General features: G+C 38.8%; 1 protein-coding gene across 1 annotated transcript; it reads left to right on the top strand.

The window, feature by feature from the left end:
* The first annotated feature begins 3,035 nt into the window (after positions 1-3,035).
* LOC103722495 lies at positions 3,036-17,314 on the top strand. The gene is made up of 3 exons (XM_026810554.2): positions 3,036-3,480; positions 16,500-16,607; positions 16,699-17,314. The coding sequence occupies exons 1-3, from the start codon at positions 3,160-3,162 to the stop codon at positions 17,014-17,016; spliced, it is 747 nt and encodes a 248-aa protein (XP_026666355.2). The 5' UTR covers positions 3,036-3,159; the 3' UTR covers positions 17,017-17,314.
* Positions 17,315-21,632: the final 4,318 nt, after the last annotated feature.

Here is a 21,632-nt window from a genome sequence, read left to right as displayed (position 1 = left end):
TTGGATGCCCGGGGAGAGCATGAGTAGCTGAAGGTGTTGGACAATCAGATGGCATGGCATCTGACTACGCGTGTTCAGCGTGCACCACGAGTTCATGGTCTGAGGTAAGGACGACGAGTTCTTGGTCAGAGGTAGGGACCAAGGTCTCAGTGCTCGATGGTAGTGCTGGAGATGAGATGTCAACACCTGGAAGTGTCCCAGACTGAATCGGAGATACCACCACGAGAATCTATGAGGGTCGGGCAAATTAGTGCAATAGTTGACAGGTGTGATAGGTGATTTACCTGAGCCCAGGGGAGAGAGCCAGTGACGATAATCCGAGATTACTGGAGGCATAGGGACAGCATGTAGCAATCCTGGATTTTTGAAGGAAAAAATACCTTCATCAAACGCAATATGTCACGAAACATAGGTGCGACACGTAAGAGAATAGAAACACTTATAACCTTTATGTTTTTCACTATAACCCATAAGCACACAGGACAATGAAGTATTATCCCAAACAAAAGGATAATAGACTTAACCCAAAAATAGACTGTAGTTTGGATAGCTTTAACCCAAAAATACTTAGGCATGCCTGCATGGAATAACATAGTTAGCCCAAGTTTATGAATATTGCGATGTCAGCGCTCCACGACCCTATTTTGTTGGGATGGATGTGGACAAGAGATCTAATGCTTGATGCCTTCATCCTATAAGAATTTCGTTAGTGAAGCATTAACAAACTCACCTCTTCCATCCGTTTGAAGGATTTTGATTTTTCTGTCAAATTGCGTGGCAACATATTTATGAAAGATAGTGAAGGCATGACAGAACTCAGACTTGTGTCTAAGAGGCACAAGCCAAATGTACCGACTAAAGTCATCAACCATTGAAACATAAAACTGGAACCCATTAACAAAATTCATGGGCGCAGGGCCCCAAATATCAACATGAACTTTTTCAAATAGACCAAGTGCCTTCTCCAAAACAGGTAAAAAGGGTAATCGGTTCATTTTTTTTAACTGGCAGCTCTCACACCAAGCTTTCGTGGAGGCACCAAAAACAGAGATAAGTCCAAGAGACTTTAAATTATGAAAGACCGCATCATGTGGGTGGCCCAAGCGTGCATATCCTTATTTGCTGCTTGAAAATAGTTGGAGGTCATGCGAGTTGGTGTCCAGTCGTGTTCTTCAACATTTGTTTCTAGCATCAAGGCAGAGAGAGCTTCACTGACATCTTTTCACTTGAAGCATGATTGAAGCAAACCAGCAGTCCCATACGTCATAGCCCATACGATCGGAGTTGGCATTGGACATTACTCTTTTTCTCACAAATTTGCTTATTGTCTCGTGATGATTGACCTGCAGTAGGATTAGAATTGGGTTTTCGATTACACTAGGGAAAACTACCTTGTGAGTTGAAGTTGGTGTTTTTCCCTTTGCCCTTGCCGTTGTTATTTTTATTTTTCTGGCCAAAAAAAGCATTGTGGGCAGCAGCATCACGATGTCGAGAGAACACCCGAGTCTTATAACCTTGGAGAAGTGGAACAAGCTCAGCAAACGGAGTTGGAGGCCTTAACATTGATGTGACAAAGTTATCATATTTATCACCCAAACCATTCAGCAGCGAGAATGCCTTGTTCTAGTCAGGCACAGGTTTTCGATGGCAGCTAGATTGTCACAGATGTTTTTGAAGTGTCTGAGATAGTCGTTGAGGAAAGTAGAGTCTTTCTTCTTCATGGTGGTGAGTTCCTGAATCAGATGGAACTCACGTTCCTGTGAAGTCTGCGCATAAGCATCCTTTAAGACAAGCCAGACTTAAGTGAATGTTTCAAGGCCAACTACGAGGCCAATAACTTCTTTTGTAAGCGTGCCAATAATCCATCCACGAAGGAGGACATCGTGTTTTTTCCTGGTAGTGAATGCTAGATTTACTAATTTGGACGCAACAGTTGAACCAGTGGCTTTCGGAAGGAACTGGGATGGTTTCGCTGCTTCATCGGTAAGGTACTGAAGGAGGTCATGGCTCTCGGCCAAGCCTAGCACCTGTTCACGCCAGAGCGGATAGTTGTCATGCTTAAGGCGCAGCATTACAAAGTTGGCCATGTTCACTGTGATGGCGGCCATAGTTGAACTAAGAGAGAAGAAAGGTGTTTGCGGAAGCTAGGGTATGGATCTTTTCAAAAAGAAGAGAGGCGTGGGCCGTATAGCTCTGATACCATAAAGAATACTGCAGACAAACAATATTTGAATTGCATTCTCTTTTGATTAGATGAGCATTCATTTGATTGGCTTAAATAGACAATATTACATGTTGTAATATTTTGTACATAGAATTAGAAAGAGATTGATGGATCTAAAACAAGAAAGAGTAGAGCCGGGGAAGCCTTCCATATAAAGAGTAATTGACTAAATCTTGTGAGAGATTTTAGGTATTGAGTCGTTATATATCTGGTCTTCCTTATCTTGTAGCTGGTCTTCGTTATTCTTTTTTTATATGTACCTTTGATGTATCAAATAAACTCAAAATTTTAAAAATTATTATAAACTAATTTATTAAATGCCAATTCATTCATAAAATCTGATGCAATACCTTAATTTTTTTTGGATTGAAAATTGGATATAGGTTATTTTAATCGAGCTTGTACGTTTTTGGATCTTCAATGTGCTCGGTTGAAAAAGTGCTCGAGATCACTCGCAGTTCACCGGTCGTGGCTCAAAGTCTGGTTGCTACCACTTACCCCTTGCTGCCGCATCGATTTGGAACCCTGTAGCACCGAATCCGATACTCCCTCGCGCGACTCTACGGTTGGATCTCGCAATGGCCGCTCCAAGATCTGTGCAGACGGATGAATTGAGTTCGGATTGCTTTGAGAGCTGTGCGTGTAGAGATCCAACGGTCTAAGTCGTGAAAGAAGATAAATCATTCTTTCGCGCGAAGGATGCAATCCGAACCCAGTCGTTTCAAACCGTGTACGACCACAAACGACGGGTCTCTTTTGGGTCCTTGGCAGGGTGCCTAAAAAAAGAACCAACTCTCCTTCTCACTTCCCGTTTTCTCTGATAATCTCTCAAGCCGGTTAATCCACGCCGGGGCGGTCGCTCGGGAGACAGACGGACAGACAGAGAGAGAGAGAGAGAGAGAGAGAGAGAGAGAGAGAGAGAGAGCGAGAGCGCGATGAGTGCGGCGACGGCGACGGCCGTGGCGATGGCCCTGGCGGTGGCGGTGGCGCTGGGAATGGTGGCGACGTCGGCGGAGGCCGGGGACAACAACCGGGTGTTCCAGCCGTGCGCGGACACCAAGATCCAGAGGGGTGACGGCTTCACGTTCGGCATCGCCTTCTCGACCCGGGATTCCTTCTTCTTTAACCAGATCCAGCTCTCCCCCTGCGACCGCCGCCTCTCCCTCGCCTCCAGCGCGAACTCCCAGCTCGCCCTCTTCCGCCCCAAGGTCGACGAGATCTCCCTCCTCACCATCAACACCACCACCTACCCCGCCGTAAGATCTCTCTCTATTATCTCCCTCTATTCTTATGTCTATCGGGTTCGAATCTGGCTAGGGTTTCGTCTGTCTCAGCAATATTAGATTTCCAATTTGCCTGGTGATTGCGGATTTCTTTTTTGATTATTAGGTTTTTTCTTGAATCTCCCTCCCGTTTCTTCAAACAGTAATGGATGGGAATGTTGAACATTTGTTGTTATGTTTGGTGATTTAGATGCTTCTTCGTGATGTCATGATCATTTTAAAAGATAACTAGTTCCAAAACTGACAATGAATTGTTTTCCAAAAATTCGGATGGAAATGACAATAAAAATTGCAAACGATATGCTTTTTTGTGGCAAAATTTTGAGTGGCGTCTTACGTATGATCTGAAAGGAGTATGGATGTTTCCATTTGATAGGCCATAAAAGAATGTATTATACAATTCTGTATCAGCTCTGTGCGAATCATATTGTTCTTAAGTTGTTGCTGTTCAGTGAGGTAATCTTTCAAGTACCTCATTGTTGATAAGCTTGAAAGCAAATGGTGTTTACCTATCTCATAGCAGTTTAATAAATGAAAATACGTATATGTTAATTATTGACTGGTTAAAATTGACACTTCTGGAAGGAGAAACAAGGTATGCAAGATACGGCAGGATTTTGGACAAGCATAGTAACTTGGTTTTCTGGTTGTTCTTATCATTAATGATGTTAAATGCCATGATCGGATTTTTCTGGTCCCCTCATTGCTTATAGAATGGCATTTTTGGAAGCTGATTATTGTCATCTAGTTTCTTGCTTTCTCCCTTTTGTTGGTACCAATGATTGAGTGGAGAAGATTTTTGATCGTCTGAAAAATAGGAGCCAATCACAGTGGTGTAATATGTTTCAAGAGCCTCGTTGGTATATAGGACAGATAATTCTATTAGGCTGGAACAAAGGAGCTTATGTGTAGTTCAAGACTGTCAAAGGCCTCCATAGGCACACAAGGTGTCTTACTATGGTGCTTGGGAAACCTCCTTACCTAGGTGTTTGCAAGGGTGGCCACCCTGGTGCTTAGATTAGCACATAGCAAGCATTCAAACACCTAGGGCTGCCTTATACTTAGGCAAGTAGAACAGTGCTTGCCAATGTTTCCTGGACATGAAAAAATTAGGATTTTTTTTTGGCATGTCCCCACATGGACACTATATGACACGTGTAAAACACATGTTAAATGCCATTGGCATGGCTTTTTTCCTATTTTGTCAGTTTCAGGTTCATGGCTCCCTTATCTCACGCTGGACAACAAATTAAAAATGCAATAGAAGAGAAAGATGGAGGGTAGAGAGGAGAGCTAGGGCACAACTATTTCTTGTTCACCTTCGAGGCATCCTCTTAAAGCTATGGTTCCAACACTCTAAACTCTTGATCCCATCTTGAGGGTGGATGAAATGAAGAATGGAGCAAATTGGCAACCTATCTTCCTCTTTAGAAACCTAGAGTTTGGGGTAAAATGTAGACTAGAGAGCATAAAGAAAGAATGATGGCGGCAGGTTTTCCATCCCAATCAAATTGGTGAGCCCAAATAAAGGTATGCCTAAAACTTTTGCTTTTAATGGACCTGCCACTAGATCACGTTTGATGTGGTTAAGAAGATGGGCTAAACCGAATAGGCTCAAGAAAAGTTCTCAAGCCATATAATTACTTTGAAAATTACCAAACAAAGCCCAGGATTATGCTTGAATACATACATAGATATATCTATATATCCATATGGATATAATTTTGAATCTTTGATATATTTGCTACAATTATACACCTTATGATTCTAATATGAAGATAAATTGAAGGGCATCTAAAAATTTGTGTACTCTAACTATTATCTTTTGAGTTGATTGCACCCTCTTGAGACTCTCGAAATAATGACTTCTAGAGAATGTGAAAGAAGTATATCCACTAAAACAGTGAATGCTTATATCAAACATCTCAACTATTTTGAGCTTCAAATACTCTTTCCATTGTAAATCTTATGCAAGCATCTGCAGGACCTTTTGCATGCACCCATTCATTAAAGAGGAAAGCAAAGACATGAGAGATGGCATAAGACATTGAACAACAGAGAGGGATGGGTAACTACTGACCATGACCATTCAAATCTAGTGGTGTGGTGAATGACTCTTCTAAGCAGATCCTTTTTCTTCTCTTTTTCCTCTTGAAATCCAAGCTCCCAAAGCTTTTCATTCTATTTGTTTAGGTGCCACGTAACTGAAGAGGCATTCTACCTCGGCCTTTGAAGAGTTCACCACCTAGGCAGTTTGCCAAGCATGGTGTAGGTGCTCCCTCATGATGGATTGCTTTTCAAAAAATTATAAGATTTTCTAAGAAAGTAGGGGAAAAGTGAGGATGCATAAGATCTCATACCTAGAGAAGGAGAAGAAAAAGCAATTTAGAACATTTAATATGCCGCCAAATGACTTTGATTCAGATATCGGCAAGAATGATGAAGAAATATTCAATTTTAGATTGCTGATTTTAAGGATATTAGCATGAGAGTTGGAACAAAAAGCTTGCTCTATTACAAGAGCTGAAATATTTAAAGTTAGGGTTTTCAATCATTATTTTATTGGATGAATGCTATACATGTTTCATGGCTTACTCTTCATAGCTTGATGCAATCACAAATTCTTTCTAGGTTATTTCAGTCCCTTGCGAATTAATTTTGATTTATTTAGGTTTCTTTTGGTCTGAGATTATGTATGAAACTGAGTTTTTTTAGTTTCTTTTAGCATAAGGTGTATTGGTAAGAATAGGGTAAGTATTAACTTTAAAGGCCTATTTAACCACCCTTTATACTTCAAATGGATGCAACTTGAGATCCATGATTATGTCGTTGCATTGCAGTATATGTTTTGATCAAGTTCAATGACATGAATCTGTGGATATATTAAATTTCTAAAACATACCTTTTTGATGGAGTTTTGAACTTTGAATGGCCTTAGATGGCATGTGAACTCTTTTTTTTAAAAATATTTTTTTAAGAACTAGGATCAGTGGAAGCCTTGCTGAAAGTTGGAGTGAGGGCGGAAACATATACTAGTTAAAAAACATATCAACATATTTTTTTTAAAAAACATATACTAGTTAAAAAACTCTTTTTTTAAAAAATAATTTTTAAGAACCTTAGGTCATCAGACCTGACCACTTACTGGAGGAGTTTGCAATATAATTCTCCATCTACGTGGATGCATGCTTCTTGAACATCTGTTTTACAAGATACCTTGGATACGGCTGCAAAGATCTTTTTAGTTTGTTTCCTTCTGTGTCAGTAATTTATTTATGACTTACCTAGCTATTAGATTAGGACTGTTCCTTGTGGTAAAGGGTAGCTTAGGTTCTTGTTATTTTATTTTGTTGAGACAAGTCTCATCTTAACTAACTCAGTTCTTTTCTTTCCTTTTTCTCATTTCCTTTTCTTAATGTCACATTTGGTATGTTTCAAACCTGATTTGGTTACAGGCATGCCAGACCACCACTGTATTACTCAACAACATCTATTTAAAGGCCTACACTATTGCTCCCGATAATGCTCAAATCTTGCTTGATACTATAAATTCTATTTCTTCCCAGCTTCTACTCCAATCATAGCAAACTGTTCGTGCTCTTATCATTATAATATTCTGTCGCTTATTGCAACCTCTTTAAGGACCTTTAGCTGTAATTTTTCTTTCTCTGGGTTCTGTCAATGAGTATTACCACCATTGTTGTATTTGACAAGCATGTAGAAAAATATTTGCGATAATGATGGGTTAAAACTTTCAGTTTTGGTAGGAATATCATACAAACTACTCAATCATGTCGAAAGAAAGCGAATTATGTTTTTAGATCCGTAACAAAAGGTTGTCATTGGGTCTTGTAGATATTGGATTTTCATATGTGAAAGTGTAGGAATCTAATCCTGCTTCATTGGATTCATCACAATTAATTTAGTGTCGCTGATAACACACAGGAGTCCATAATGTCACTCCCTTCTTGTTATTGTTGCCAGTCATTTGTTCTGGATCTTGTTAATATCTGTCTGCAGTTCTTGTGAAGTAGATCCTCTTGTACCATCCATTAATACTGTTATATGGCAAGTTGCTTCAAATGCTCGTGCTTAGTTGAGGTAATTTCATCTTTTGACCACTAGACATCTTTAGATACTTTTCAGGTTTTAGGTTTTTTTCTTTGTTGATGTCAGCATTGGACATGAATGTGTGTCATCAAATCCTGCTATTGAGAGTATCAACCAATGCCGACTCATATCAGCTTGTGTTGGTTTGATGCCGGTTGATGTGGTTGGATATCACTCATTACCGAACCAAAAGAAAATCCTTTATATTTGTTTGTTTGTTTATTTTATTTCGACACATCATGACAAAGTTGGTGCTAAAGGACAACACATTGCATGTGCCATGCCAGCCATTGGTTGGTATGCCTCATGCCAGCAACCAAGGTCCGCCGTACCGGTACCGATTGGCGTACCGGTGGCGGCCCGGACCGGTACGAAACCGGTCCCGTACCGGTCCCGTACCGGTCCCGTACCGGTTTTTCAACAATAAACTACCGGTACCGGATTTCACGCTGATCCGGTACCGGTCCCAGGCCGGATCGGCCCGTACCGGCCGGTACGGACCGGTACGGTAGACCATGCCAGCAACACTTAAATCTTTGGTACTTTCTATTAGCAGCAGTAAAGTGTATGTGCAAATGCAGGTAGAGCCCATCATATTGAAAAGGAAAATTTGCAAGTATGATTATGTTAACATCTGCCAAAGATTCTTGTTTAATTTGCTTCCTGCTTAACACAGATAGGCTTAAACCTTTTTGATTAGCAAAGAAATTGCTAGGAGAGTTGGCTTTAAGTAATAAAAGAGGGAATCATGCAAATACAGATGCTGCAAAGATGGTAGAGGAAAATAACTCAAGTTGTCAAAAGGAAGTTGGATTTTTAAGTCATATTGTGCTACTAAATCTTATAATTTGTCATGGAGATATTAATGGGGTGTGTGAGGCACTGATATTTATCAAGAAGAAGGAGAGGGATTGGGCCATGTATTAGTCTACAACTATGGTGAGGAGGCAAGCATGGGACAAGTCGGGGACATATGGGTGCTATTTAGGTCCACTAGGTAGTCAAAGGGTTTGCAATGTTGTAGGATGCAACACATAAAGGACTTTGATTTGTGTTCAATAGATGATTGCTTTAATATGGCCCAGCCAGCAGCTTGCATCTTATCTTCACTTGCCAGTGGAGTAAAGACGTCTCATAGACTTTGATTCATGTTTTTGTAGATGATTGCTTTATAATGGGACGACCAACAGTTAACCTGCATCATATTTTTGCTTGCCAATAATATGAATACATGGCCTCTTCGAAAATTGCTATATGGGTATAAGATTAAAGTGAAGAAAGGAATCATAAGTTGCATGGTAAGAAGATTTTCTATGGAGCCAAGAGAAGAGAGGAACCACATGCTGATGTAGATCGTTGGTACTGGTTTCTATTGGAAGTGTGGCCCATGAGAACAATTGGAGTGAGAGATTTTGTGTCCAAGTTATTTTGTATTGGAACTAGTGTAGAGAGTGAAGAATGTATGCAGGCAGTTATCTACCAAAAAGCCACAATGGTCTTAGCAACATCATTGTCATGCAAGCTTTTCAACCAAAATGCTCTTCATGCTTTTATATTGTAGTAAAAATCTAGTGTATGATTTTCATTATACATGATTAAATTCAACTTTTTTCAGTATCTCTTGAAAATAGTTCCTGGCAAGTCAATAAGTCCCAAATACCATCATTGCATAGTGGGACAGTACAAAGATGTCCTCTTTGTGATTCTTCAATTGAATATCACCATAAATCTGCCGATAGTTCAAGTGTCAGACGGGTATGTGATGCATTTTTTTCAACATACTTTATATAATAGCATCTATTGGTGTTGTATTAATTTGGTGAGTTGCATTGAAAGTGGCATTATTATTATGTGGAGTTCGTGTTATACATGTATTGGATCACAATAGAGGTTGACAGGTTATCTAGGACAATAATTCCATTTTCTTGCAAGCTTGTCATGACACCTAAAGGTTACGTAAGCTATGCCCTTTATGGAGGTATGCAGAAATATCCTGGAGCTATATTTTTAAATCTAAGAGATTCAGGGTTGGGAATTTTTGTAGCTGTTGGACCTCCTGTATAGGTTTTCTCCTAGAAGGCTGGAGAATACTATTGATGGCAGAGGGCAGGATTGAATGTTGTCAGTTCCATTTTATGACCCAAATTTTTCTGTGGTTTGTGTATATTAGGAATGCTTTGAAGTGAAAATCCAAGAAAAAGAGGTTTCAATTAGAGTATTGCAACAACAATATTCTTTTCACTCTGTATGGCTTATTTGAATTTTGTAGAGGCAATCAAGGTCGGAGGAACTGGTACCGGGCACCGTACCAGTTCTCCGGTGGGACAACTCGGTACGGGCCGTGTCGGGCTTGTACTGAGAGAGAGTGGGGGTTGGAGGAGGGTGGCGGATGCCGGTGGAGTGCTCCTTGCGGCCTTCGCCGGCACTCCGCCAGCCTCCTGCCCCCTCTCTCTCTCTCCCTCCCCCCATAGTTCTCTCTTTTCTTCTCCTTCTCCGGTTCGAGACGGTTCCGCTGATCCTGGAGGCAATCCACCTTTTTCTATTACTCGCTTGCCTGTAAGCCTTTAATATTCTCTATAAAAGGACATCAACTTTTCTTGAACTTACTCCATCTGGACTTGTGTATTGAAAAGAATAGCCACCTAGTCCACAATTTAACTACAAAATCATAATTTTCGTAAATAATTTCATTTTGCTTAATGATGGGTGTGATTTGTGGTTAAAAAATGATCCAAAGCCTACATTCAGGATATGTAAGACAATATTCATATTATTTTGTTTGTCATGAAATTTCTTTCCTTGTTGTGAGTTTGACAAGGGTCATTGATTGAATTATATTTATATACCACCTCAATAAATAATAAAATGGGTGATAACATTGGGAGTTGAGGGAGGGCAACTCTATTTGTTGTATGGTTCTCATTGCTTCTTTTTTCTTATCGCTACAACGTGTCCTGGTTAGAGTGACAAATAAGCAAGGGTTGGTTTGGTTGTTGCCTGTAAACGACCCACTCCAGCATAATCCGGTTCTAGCGTTAAATGAACAAGGGTTATTGAAGATTACAGAGTCTTTTAGTAGTAATCTGGTACATAACAATAGTCAGTTGGAGTAGTAAGGAGACGAGAAATTATATCATGTAAAGAAGGTACTCCTTGGAATGTTGGAACTTTGCTCAGAAGAAGTAGAGAACTAGTGGATCGTCTAGGAAAATCAATATTGTTTACTTGCTAGAAATTAAATGAAAAGGTAGTAAATCTAAGGATATAGGGGATGGTTATTAACTATTATATGTAGGTAAAGATATAATAGAAATGGTATGGGAATAATAGTGGGTAAAGAAATGAATGGTAAAATTGTAGATGTAAAAATAATAAGTGATGAATTGACTTGATCATGGGTCGGGCTGAGCCAGGCTTGGTTCGGGCCTTGCCCCAAGGTTAACATAATATACTTAGGCCTAGGTAGGCTTGGCTCAGCTTTCGAGCCTACTTTTTAGGCCAAAATCCATCCCTTACCCAGGCTTTGGGCTGGGCCTCGAGCTTCTTTATCAAGGAGATCCAGTTCTGAAGAAGATTTTTTTCTTTGCTGCACTCGGAATGGGCCAAATTGGGAAGGACCGTATGTCGTCACCATGGTTCACCCTGGAATACATATTAGAATTGCTAACTCAGAAGGATAAGGAGCAGATCTAACTGGAGTCGATCAAAAAAATGCTTTTATCTGAAATCTCACTCATGCAGAAACGTAGGAAATGAACGGAGCGCAAATGCCCAAGTGAAAACTAGCAGCACATGTTGGGAATTTTAACCCTTCGATGTGGGACCAACCAAACCAAATGGAAGAAGACTCTAATTGTTAAAAAATGCTAAATATGAATAATTGAATATTACCAATACTAGGAGCTATTTCAATACTCGATGACTAAAATAAGGTACCTTAGGATTTTAGGTATTCTCCATTAATTTTACATATCGACAAAACCTAGGGTTAAAAAAATCAGCTTGGGTCAAGCTTTAGTTTCCAAGCCGGAGTTTGGTCTGTTTAATAAACATGCTTATTTTCAGGCCCAACCCAGCCTGCCGCAAGCCCGCATACAAGGCGTCGGGCTTGAGTAGGCCTAGTGAATTGCTTGGCCTATAAATAGGTCTAGTAATGAAGTAATAGCTATTAAATTAGTTTTAGAGGAGGAGATTATTAATGTAATTAATGCTTATACACCACAAGTAGGCTTGGAGGAGAGGATTAAGCAGCAATTTGGGAAAAATGGATAGATTGATGCAAAGTATACTTGAAAGAGAAAGGATTCTTTTACATGGTGACATAAATGGACATGTAAAGAAGATTGTAACATGATACTAGGAGAGAGTTCAAGAAGAAAGAAAAGAAATTAATAAATATTCAAATATGTGATGGTGGAATTTAAAAGGAGAAAATGTTATTTCTTTTAGGGATATATTACTAAAGAAGGAAAATTGAAGTCTAAGGACTAAATCAAATAAAATATGGGACCAAATGGTCAGTTGTATTGAGTGGGTAGCTAAAGATATTATTAGGAGAGTCAAAAAGGAAAAGATATAGAGCAAAAGGAAAAATTCTATATATTGATCTTTATTGACTTTGAAAAAGCTTACGTAAGTGGGCCACTAAAGATATTCTAGGAGAGTCAAAAAGGAAAAGATATAGAGCAAAAGGAAAAATTCTATATATTGATCTTTATTGACTTTGACAAAGCTTATGATAGGGCACTAAGAAATGTAATTAGGCGGGCTTCAAGAAGGAAGGTGTATAAAAATGATATATTAAAGTAATTGAGAATATATTCTAGAATATTGACAAATTTAAAAGTTGCTTCGGTACAACCAATATATTTCTAGTTACTACAAGCCTGCATCAAGGACCAGTGCTAAGCCCCTATATTTTTGCTCTAATTATGAATGAACTTGATGATAATATTCAGGGAGTTGTACCATGGTGTATATTTTTTGTAGACAATATAGTGTTGATTGAGAAAAAGAGAACTAAACTCAAGGTTTGCCGTACCGGTCGCTTATCAGTACGGTTTTGGTTCGTACTACTTTAAATCGGTACTAAACTGGAACACTTTTTTCCGCCGGAGCCGGAGTTGGAGCCAGAGAAGAAGAGAACGAGAGAGCGAGCGGGGAAGGGAGGGAGGAGAGGAGAGGGGACGCGGCCGCGACCTTGGCCTCCGCCGGGCTCCTGCAGGCTTCCCCGCTCCCCCTGCTAGCTTCCCCGCCCCCTCGGCCTCCGCTGGCCCTCCGCGGGCGGCGGAGGCCTCTCCTCGGAGGGCCAGCGGAGGCCTCTCCTCCCTCCCTCTCTTTCTCGCTCTATCTTCTTCTCTTCGTCTTCCTCGGCTCCGACTAGGTTCGGCCCGTACTGGTTTTCACGGCTCCGACGTACCGATTACACACTGAACCGGTTCGAATCGGCCGATACGGGCCGGTTCGTCAGACCATGACTAAACTAAATACGAAATAGACTTATGGAGGAAAATATCAGGGGATAAGGGCTTAAAGATCAATAGAACCAAGACAGAGTATATATAATGTAAATTTAATAAGAACGAAAGTGAAGATGTGATACCAATTAAGATTTATGACCAAGAGATACTATAAAGTGATCATTTTTGTTTACTGAGTATTTATTATACAAAATAATAGGGAGAATAGATGAAGATATATATGTAGAATTAGAGCTAATTGGATGAAGTAGAGAGGTCCCTCTGGAAATTATGTGACAAGCACATACCTTGGAGACCTAAAGGAAAATTTTTTAGAACAATACTAAAGCCTTCTATATTTGATGTTAAGAGTGTTGGGGAATAAAAATAGTACATGAAATCAAGTTAAGATTAGCAAATATGAGAATGTTAAGATGGATGCGTGGTAAAACTTGAAAAGATAAAATAAGAAATGAAATAGGAACTACGGGAGTTGCACAAATAAGGTCCAAGGAATGGAAAGTCGACTGAGACTATATGAATATATACAATGAAGATCTGAGGAGGCTCCAGTAAGAAGAGGTACTATGGGTTTTGTTGAAGAGGCTAAGAAAAGGAAGGGAAGATCTAAGGTGACATGAATAAAAATTGTGAGGAGGGACATAGAGAAAATTGGAATAGCATTAGAATACTTGGTGAATGAAGATTTATAAAGCCAACTCTAAATAGTTGGAAAAAGGCTAGATGGTTATGGCTTTTTAATCTATCATTATTTCTTCTAGTCCTTGTTATCAAATGCATACACATATTTGTTAAGAAGAATCTCAAAGTCTACCATTGTGAGAGCTATTGGCATCATGTATTGACCCCATGGCATGCCGTACTGTACTGAATTAGATGGTATCGGACGTACCGTAGGGTACTGTACCAAATTGGACGATACCGGGCGTACTGTACCGGTTTGCAACCGGTGCGGGTAGTGTGCCGACCCTCAATACGCCAAAAATTTTTTGTATCGTACCGTACCGATACTATGCTAATGTGGCACCAGTACGGGGTTCGATACCAGTACGGCGAACTTTGATTGACCTATATACGGGCATAATCATACCACTAAACTCTAGTAAGTTTATCATAAATTTTGCAACTATATTTTATCTTTATATATATAGCATAAGATTTCTCATCGAAAGTTCTACTAGCTCTACCTTTTGATGATTTTGTTGAATTAAACAATAAGCACATCCAGTTAATGTTCTCTCTTTCTATGTGATGTAGGTATAGTTTATCGAGGCATCGCTTCATGTGCTATACTTTTAGTTTTGCATTGATTATTGATAACATTCACCAAAGTATTTCGCAAGGTTTGCCGAACTGATATCAGGAGTTGGACGATCGGCTGCCAGAACGATAAGGTATGGGTCCGTGCTATGCCGTTCCGGGAGCGAATCGTTTTTTTTACTGTTTCTGAACTAAAATTGGCAAATGGTTTGCCGACTTCACTGTAGCAAGTCAACAAACCATTTGCGACTTTAGTTCAAAAGTAGTAAAAAATAAAGGATACCCTGTTCGTTTCAAAATAAGAGATCCTTATTTCAAAACAAAACAGGGACGGCTTGGAAGCCCTCTCTTCCTTTTTCTTAGTGACTGGAGAGTCTCTCTCGGCCTCTCTCTCTCTCTCTCTCTCCCTCTCTTTCCTTCCCTCTCCCTCTCCTTCCTTCCCTCTCCCTCTCCCTCTCCCTTCCTCCCTTCCTCTTTTCCTCTCTCTCCTTCTTCCTCTCCCCCTTCTTCACCAGATTTGTCGAACCGAGGGCTCCCCCATACAGTTTGGTACGCCCCAAACCGCTCTCTCTCCTTCTCCCTCTCCCCCTCCTTCACCGGATTTGTCGAACCGAGGGCCTCCCCATACAATTTGGTATGCCCCAAACCCAGCGGTTTGGGATAGTATTACCTTCCGTATACTATGCCTGCAGTATGAATCTTTAAATGAAAGTGTATTTCCAGTGTCATGGTTATCAATTTGTGATGTAAAAAAATATGCATCGATCGCTTGATTTACAGCTCCATATGCTTGTGGAGTAGGTAAATATGGTCTCTGTATAGTTGGGGCACTGGACAAGAAAGTATCTACTTTGCTTTATCTTATTTTGCTCATTCATACCTCGTAACTAGTTAACAGTATGCTGAGAAATGCGGCTTTAGTTGTTTACTTGAGTTTATTTCTTGCTGCTTGACTATTACAATTGAGGAGCATTTTCTTATATATGATGGCATCTCATCGTTTCTTGTTGAGATGCATCTTTTACTTCAAAACTTTGTTTGTCATTATTGTTCTTAATTGATCATCAACCCTTGCATTTGTCTCCTTGCTGGAGTGAAAGGGATCTGAGGAAGGTGGAAATGGCTTGTATCATGGTAACGTATGTTTTTGAGCCTTGTTGTGGTTTCTTCTTATGGAGGGTTCATTGCTTCTTGTATCTTGTGGTTTCTAGTGATGTTTGAGCCCCCATTCCTTCTTGATGTCATTTTTTTAATTGAGAGGTAAAATCAGAGGTGGTGGATGTACATTTTCTGCTTTTCTTTTGGGAAAAGTCATTTTGAAATTGTGTTTCACAGACTTCAAAAGAGCTTTCAATTGTAAAGAACTTATTTTGAACCATCGAAAACATGCAATTTGCAGAACCGTTAGATGCAGATTGATATGGATTATTACCCGATTTTCATCCTATGAACAGTTAAAAGGGATAGATTCTTGCCCATCAGCATTATCTTATTTAGGATTGAATTGAAATTCGCATCTTGTTCTGAAGGATCTCAAATTTACAGTGCTAGTCTTTGTGCTTTGCCATTCCAATCTTTTGCTGGAGTCAGTCTACTCTTCCTTTTTTTGGGTTCGCACACCAATCTTGTGTGATGTAAACAATTTGCATTGTGGATCATGCTGCTTTCCTATTCTTTTTTTCTATTTTAATTTATTTGCTGATGATGGTTTGTTCTCCTTCTATCACTTTTTTCTTCTTCTTTCTTTTTTTGTATGCGGGTGGTGTGCTGGCAAGTCATAATTGTGCATTTTGTTTTTATAGCCTGTAGCATTTGGTCTTTTGTGACTTAATCTACCAGGCATAAACATCTGCTTGGTTATTTATTGGACTTAATAATTCATGATCATTTCCCTGACAAAACTTCATACTTACACTGTTAGTTCTGGTTTATAAATGACTGCCATGCTTACAGAGTTCAAACCTTGCTCTCCAGAACACAGTTTTCTCTCGGTGTTGGCCTTTTTGTCTTATCCATTAATAAATAACTAGAAAACAGTAATATCCTGTTGTTTAAGTGCACGGTTTCTCAGTATTGTTCAAAAATATAAATTGTTAATTTGAAAATGCAGCCCTTAATGGAGAAGTTTCATGCCATTATCAGGTAACTAATGGTGGATTCATGGTAGCATTTGCTGGTAGGAAGTATGCAGCAAGATCCCTTCCAGCATTCATTGGTAACAGTTCATATACTGTTACCAGCTTTACACTGGTATGTTACTAATATATGATCCTGGAAATAAAGAAATATAGGTCGGCAAATTCTGCTTGTTGCTGATTTGCCAACTTGAATGCTTAATTAGGTACTTGAGTTTCATAAAGGCACACTTCAGAACTTGTATTGGAAGAGAGATGGTTGTGCTTCATGTTCAGGGAAGTCAAACTTTGTCTGTCTGAACAAACAAGAGTGTGCAATCAAAACGTCCAACTGCAAGAACGCGAACCAGGGTGGCTCGGTTGATTGCAGCATTGGAATACAGTTGGCCTTCTCAGGTACTGATAAGCATGATGCTGTCCTCAATTCATGGTACGAGGTTTCCAACCTCCAGCAATACTCCCTCTATGGACTGTATTCCAACCTTAGAGATTCTCTCACCAGCCAGTACGACAAAATCTTCTAGCCTGTCGAATCGAGTTACCAAACTCCTGACTGGCACTGCTGTCATATTTTTCCTTTATCATGTCTCATATTACCTTATATATTCTGCTTTGTATTGGAAGTTGCTGTAAAGTTGCTTGAACCTTGGAGTGAAGACTGTCCTTTCCTGTAATCCACATGTATTAGCTGGTTCTTGACCATATGCATTTTATTTGCTATTGTAAGTTCCATGTATCATTTTCTATTTCTTTTTGGAATCTCAAACATCTGGATTATTTTATTCTTTTCCTTCTGAGGGTGGTGGTTGTACCTGAGGGTCATCGTCCTGAGTGGACCATATCTGGTATTGCTTGACCAAGTTGATCTTGGATGCTTAATGTTCTAATTACACAGTAAATACTGGTATGCTTCTTGAATCTAACTGATAGCAGAAATGTCACTGTTGTGTTCGGTGCTTGTTCTGAAGCAATGAAATGATCTTACCAGCTTTGCATTGCGGGGGACCAATGTCAGACTCATTCAAAAGTCAATTGTGCGTGCATGAGTATAATTTTGTCAGGTCAACTGTATTAAGGTTTTAGTTACCAAAAAATCTGGATTTAAGTTTTTGAGACGGGAACCAAGAATCTACTGACACTTTTCTATATTAGCTGATACAAAATCATGCTTATCTGAACATTGTATTCTTATGGCCTTGATTAATTCGTTCTTATGTGGATACTTACAGCTGGCCTTCCTGGTAGTGTTGTTTCATTTGCCTTAGTCTATTCCTATAATTAGAACTAGCACCAATAATATGGAGGTGAAGTTCTTTGAGGCGTCCTATTTGTTATTTCTTACGGATCATTTTGTCCGTCTCTGATGTTCAACTATATTCTGTTCATCGTTAGGAGAGGAACGATTATTAGGTCTGCCGGAAATATCCAATAAAGAGTGAGGGAACTTGATGTCCTTCACTGTCCGGGTAATAGGGTGGCGATTAACAAGGCAGATTGGAATAGATCAAGACCTGGTCCGCTGGAGAATGCATCTAGTTCTGTGTGTACTTTGTTTCCAATCTGAATCAATTTGGTGGCCTTTTATTGTTACGTTTATTTTTAGTCAGCTTAGTATGCCACCTAGGCTACTTAAATGACTCTAATATCTGCTACTGAACCTAATGGATGCGTCGATGACCGGCTCTGAATAATCTTTAGCCACTTCGGTAAATTATTGCCTACATGCACTGCATGCAGCAGCTGCTGATTCCTGTGGTGGTGCATTGGGATGCATGCCTGGTGAATAAAGCTCACAAAAATCAGTGGCCATTAATAGCCAGAGGATGCATGCCGTGTAGGCTATAATTTCTCTTGGCCATTTATATTATATATCCATGCAAAGCCACTGAAGCATATTCCAGATTCTTGAGACTACTGCTTTTCGCTCTATTTGTTTCCATTTTTACCCTTGATTATTTCTTTCATTTTGGTGCTCTTTCCTACGTTAGATGCTTGTTGGTCTCTCTTGCACAATCTAAAGCATCCGCTCCAGCCTAAACTAGAGTTATACTTCGGCATGCGAAAGAAGGATTCACCTTCCTTCGTGTGAATTATTATTGGATTATCCACTTACATAGATCTCAAAGTACTTCAAATTCACCGACAGACTATATTGATAAACATTTTTTTATTAAAACATGCATTGGTTATTATTCTCAGTTTTCCACGATTGCTTCTTTTGTTCCTTTTTTTAAGCCTAAAACTGCTCAATTTAATTCATCTTAAGAGTTATTCATTTCTTATAGATTGATTTCTCGAAAGATCAGGTAATAATGGACCACTAGGAAAAAAAACATCAGCTAATTATGATTCTTTACCTAGCTAATTATGCTTCTTTACATGCTAGATGGTGAAAGCCAGTGGCAGTCCTGTACGCCATTTGCGTATGCGGTTAGTGAAGATCCCACTCTCTATTGCTCATGTCAGCATCGGGCAGCATCTTGATGATGCAGATCCCAACGCCAATAGAGACCCCATAAGAAGCACACCACCTTTAGACCCTTTTCTTCCATGGCTGAGTATTCCACTTGGGCACGTCTCAAGGGCGTGTCGATGCATTAACTCATCATATAACGACACTTGGTACAGATCATCCTCAATTAGCCATGCATGAACAAGCTTATATTTTTAACTAAACTCTCTCACACACTTTATATGTACAACCTTATCTCCTACGTTTTAATAGTTTATATGCACACCATCTGCAACAAAATCTAGATTTTACTGACAAAAGCTGGATTTTTCTTTTTTAAAGAATTGCTGGAAAGCAGACTCCATCCATACCATACTTTATTGTCCACTATGTCATGTTACTAGTACCAATTTGAAAAGTTACAAATCTACCGTTGGAAACATATAGTGTACGTGAGAGAAAGTATTATATGGCTATTATTCTCATTAGATTACAACCTTTTTCTTCTTTTATATACGTAAAAGAATATATTCTCATCTTAACTAGCATTCTTCCCTTCTTTTCTCTCTCTCAAAGAGGCCAAAACCAAGCAAAGAGGTGTTCATCCATTCAAGATGGAAGCATATATGGATACAAGATCGTGGAGACAAAAAAAGGTGAGCTTTTCTGGTCAAGGAGCCTCCACTATAAACTTACAATAGTAGACACCCATAATCCTTAAAATAAAATAAATTTGGACAAGTGAGTGCTATAAAACACTACTAACCTTTATGTGGAAAAGTAAGTCATAATATTTAATAGGTGCTTGCTTGTATGCGAAAACATTATAATACAAGGATGACGACGATGACGAGAACCACCAAAAAAGAGAAGAAGAGAAAGGGAAAACTGCAAGGTGTGCCATCTGAGTGTGCTTCAACAGGACAAGGCAGGGTGGGGTTCACCAGCACTGTTTGCATTGAAGCCTGGATAGGAGGAACCATGCTCTTGCACCATTGCATCCATTCCTCACATCTCAACAGGGTTGGATCCACAGGGTAAAGCATTTCAAGTGGTCTCATGTTCCCCGTTGAGCACAGTACGTCATGCACGGGAGACTGTGACCAAACAAATTTGTACAAAAATTTGTTAGAAATGTTTGTAGGACTTCAGGCCAGTGAGTGGATCCCAGAGCTAGAAACTAGAAGGGAGTTATATTTGGCATGCAGATCACACGTCAATGAAATCATTCTGAGCTCTTATAGTATCTTGCTTTGTCTTTCATGGCACCTAAGAGCAGCTCGTTGTTTGCATTACTTCATTCAGTTTAAGACAAGTGAAATGTTTGCCTAATCCCTTCTCTACAAGAAATAGATATCTCCTCGAGTGCACCAATTGATTGGATGATTGACAGAAAATTCCAAATTCGGAGGGAGCATGACATCGAGCATAACTAAGACTGAGAGCTAGATCCTTATTGGATCGAAAATATTGAAAATTTTGTTCAAAGAATTTGTTTATTTTTTGCAACTTTTGAATTTTTTCAGCAAGAATTCATTTTTTTTTTGTCATGAGATGAAAATGTGCCTTTGGTCCTTACCATGCTATTGTACCTGTTCAAGCTCTTAATCTATATTGGAAAAATTTAAATGCACACGGCCCGAGATTCAGCAGCATGTGCATTTGAATTTCGCGAAACGTGTTCGCGAAATCACCGCGGGAGCATCCGCAGAAGGTACGGACGCGTCCGCAAAAAGACCTTCTAAATACCTCTATAAATACCTCTTGATTTCATCTCTTTCGGAACACAAAAAATTAGAGAAAAATATCTGAAAAATTCTGAAAAAAAGTTCTTCCTCTTAGCCAATTCTGATTATTATTTTTGCAATTATATTCAGTTTATTTTATTTTTTTATTTTATTCTTTGCTGGATCTGCAAGTTCGATCGAGTTCAATTTGGCTTCTTCCGAGATATATCGAAGAACAAGTTTAGGGTCGTCGTATCTTTGAGGAGGATTGTCGGCAGATCCGTACGTAGGGGCAAACATTTTTTTGGGATAGCGTCTACGCGCTTCGACCTGCCTTCAATCAGGCTATTTTCTCTTACTTTTGTTTTAAATTTAATAGTAGTAGATATGTAGAATTTATAATTTTATGATTTGAATTTATTAAATGAATAGATTTATTTTATGCTAGAATATATTTCTTTTGTAATAAAATAGATTTATTTCGATACCAAATAATATATATATATATATATATTATTTTTTTAAGAATTTCTATTAATTGTAATTATTAGATTTATTTGCATAGTTAGGTGATATATTGCTAGCAATCCAAAGAAGTGTTTAGTTTATTTTTTTTGTTAGTAATATATAATTCATTAAATCATTCTAAAAAGATAATAATAATTTGTTTAACCTCCAAAAGATTTATTATACCTCTATTTGGACTCCTTAAGAAGTAATTTTCAGATCTCATTCAAACAAAAAATTCAAAAATTGGTTAATACATAATAATTAATTCATTAAATTGACTTATTAGTTCTCAATCAATTATTCTAATAAGATAATAAATTATTTTAATATATAATTCATTGAATTGACAAATTAAATCTCAATTACAATAATTGATTTGTTAGCACAAAATTAGTAATCAATTATTCTAATAAGGTAATAAATTTTATAATTGAATTGACATTTTAGATCT

This window comes from Phoenix dactylifera, chromosome 11 (assembly GCF_009389715.1).
Source record: "Phoenix dactylifera cultivar Barhee BC4 chromosome 11, palm_55x_up_171113_PBpolish2nd_filt_p, whole genome shotgun sequence".
Taxonomy (NCBI): domain Eukaryota; kingdom Viridiplantae; phylum Streptophyta; class Magnoliopsida; order Arecales; family Arecaceae; genus Phoenix; species Phoenix dactylifera.
The sequence above is the reverse complement of the archived record's forward strand: the minus strand, read 5'-3'. Positions and strand labels throughout refer to the sequence as shown.

Bases quoted from the DNA above. Each gene is read 5' to 3' on its own strand.
- LOC103722495 (XM_026810554.2), top strand. From the start codon at position 3,160: ATGAGTGCGGCGACGGCGACGGCCGTGGCGATGGCCCTGGCGGTGGCG. The intron at 3,481-16,499 runs GTAAGATCTCTC...TGCCATTATCAG, and splicing joins ACACCACCACCTACCCCGCC to GTAACTAATGGTGGATTCAT. The intron at 16,608-16,698 runs GTATGTTACTAA...ATGCTTAATTAG, and splicing joins CTGTTACCAGCTTTACACTG to GTACTTGAGTTTCATAAAGG.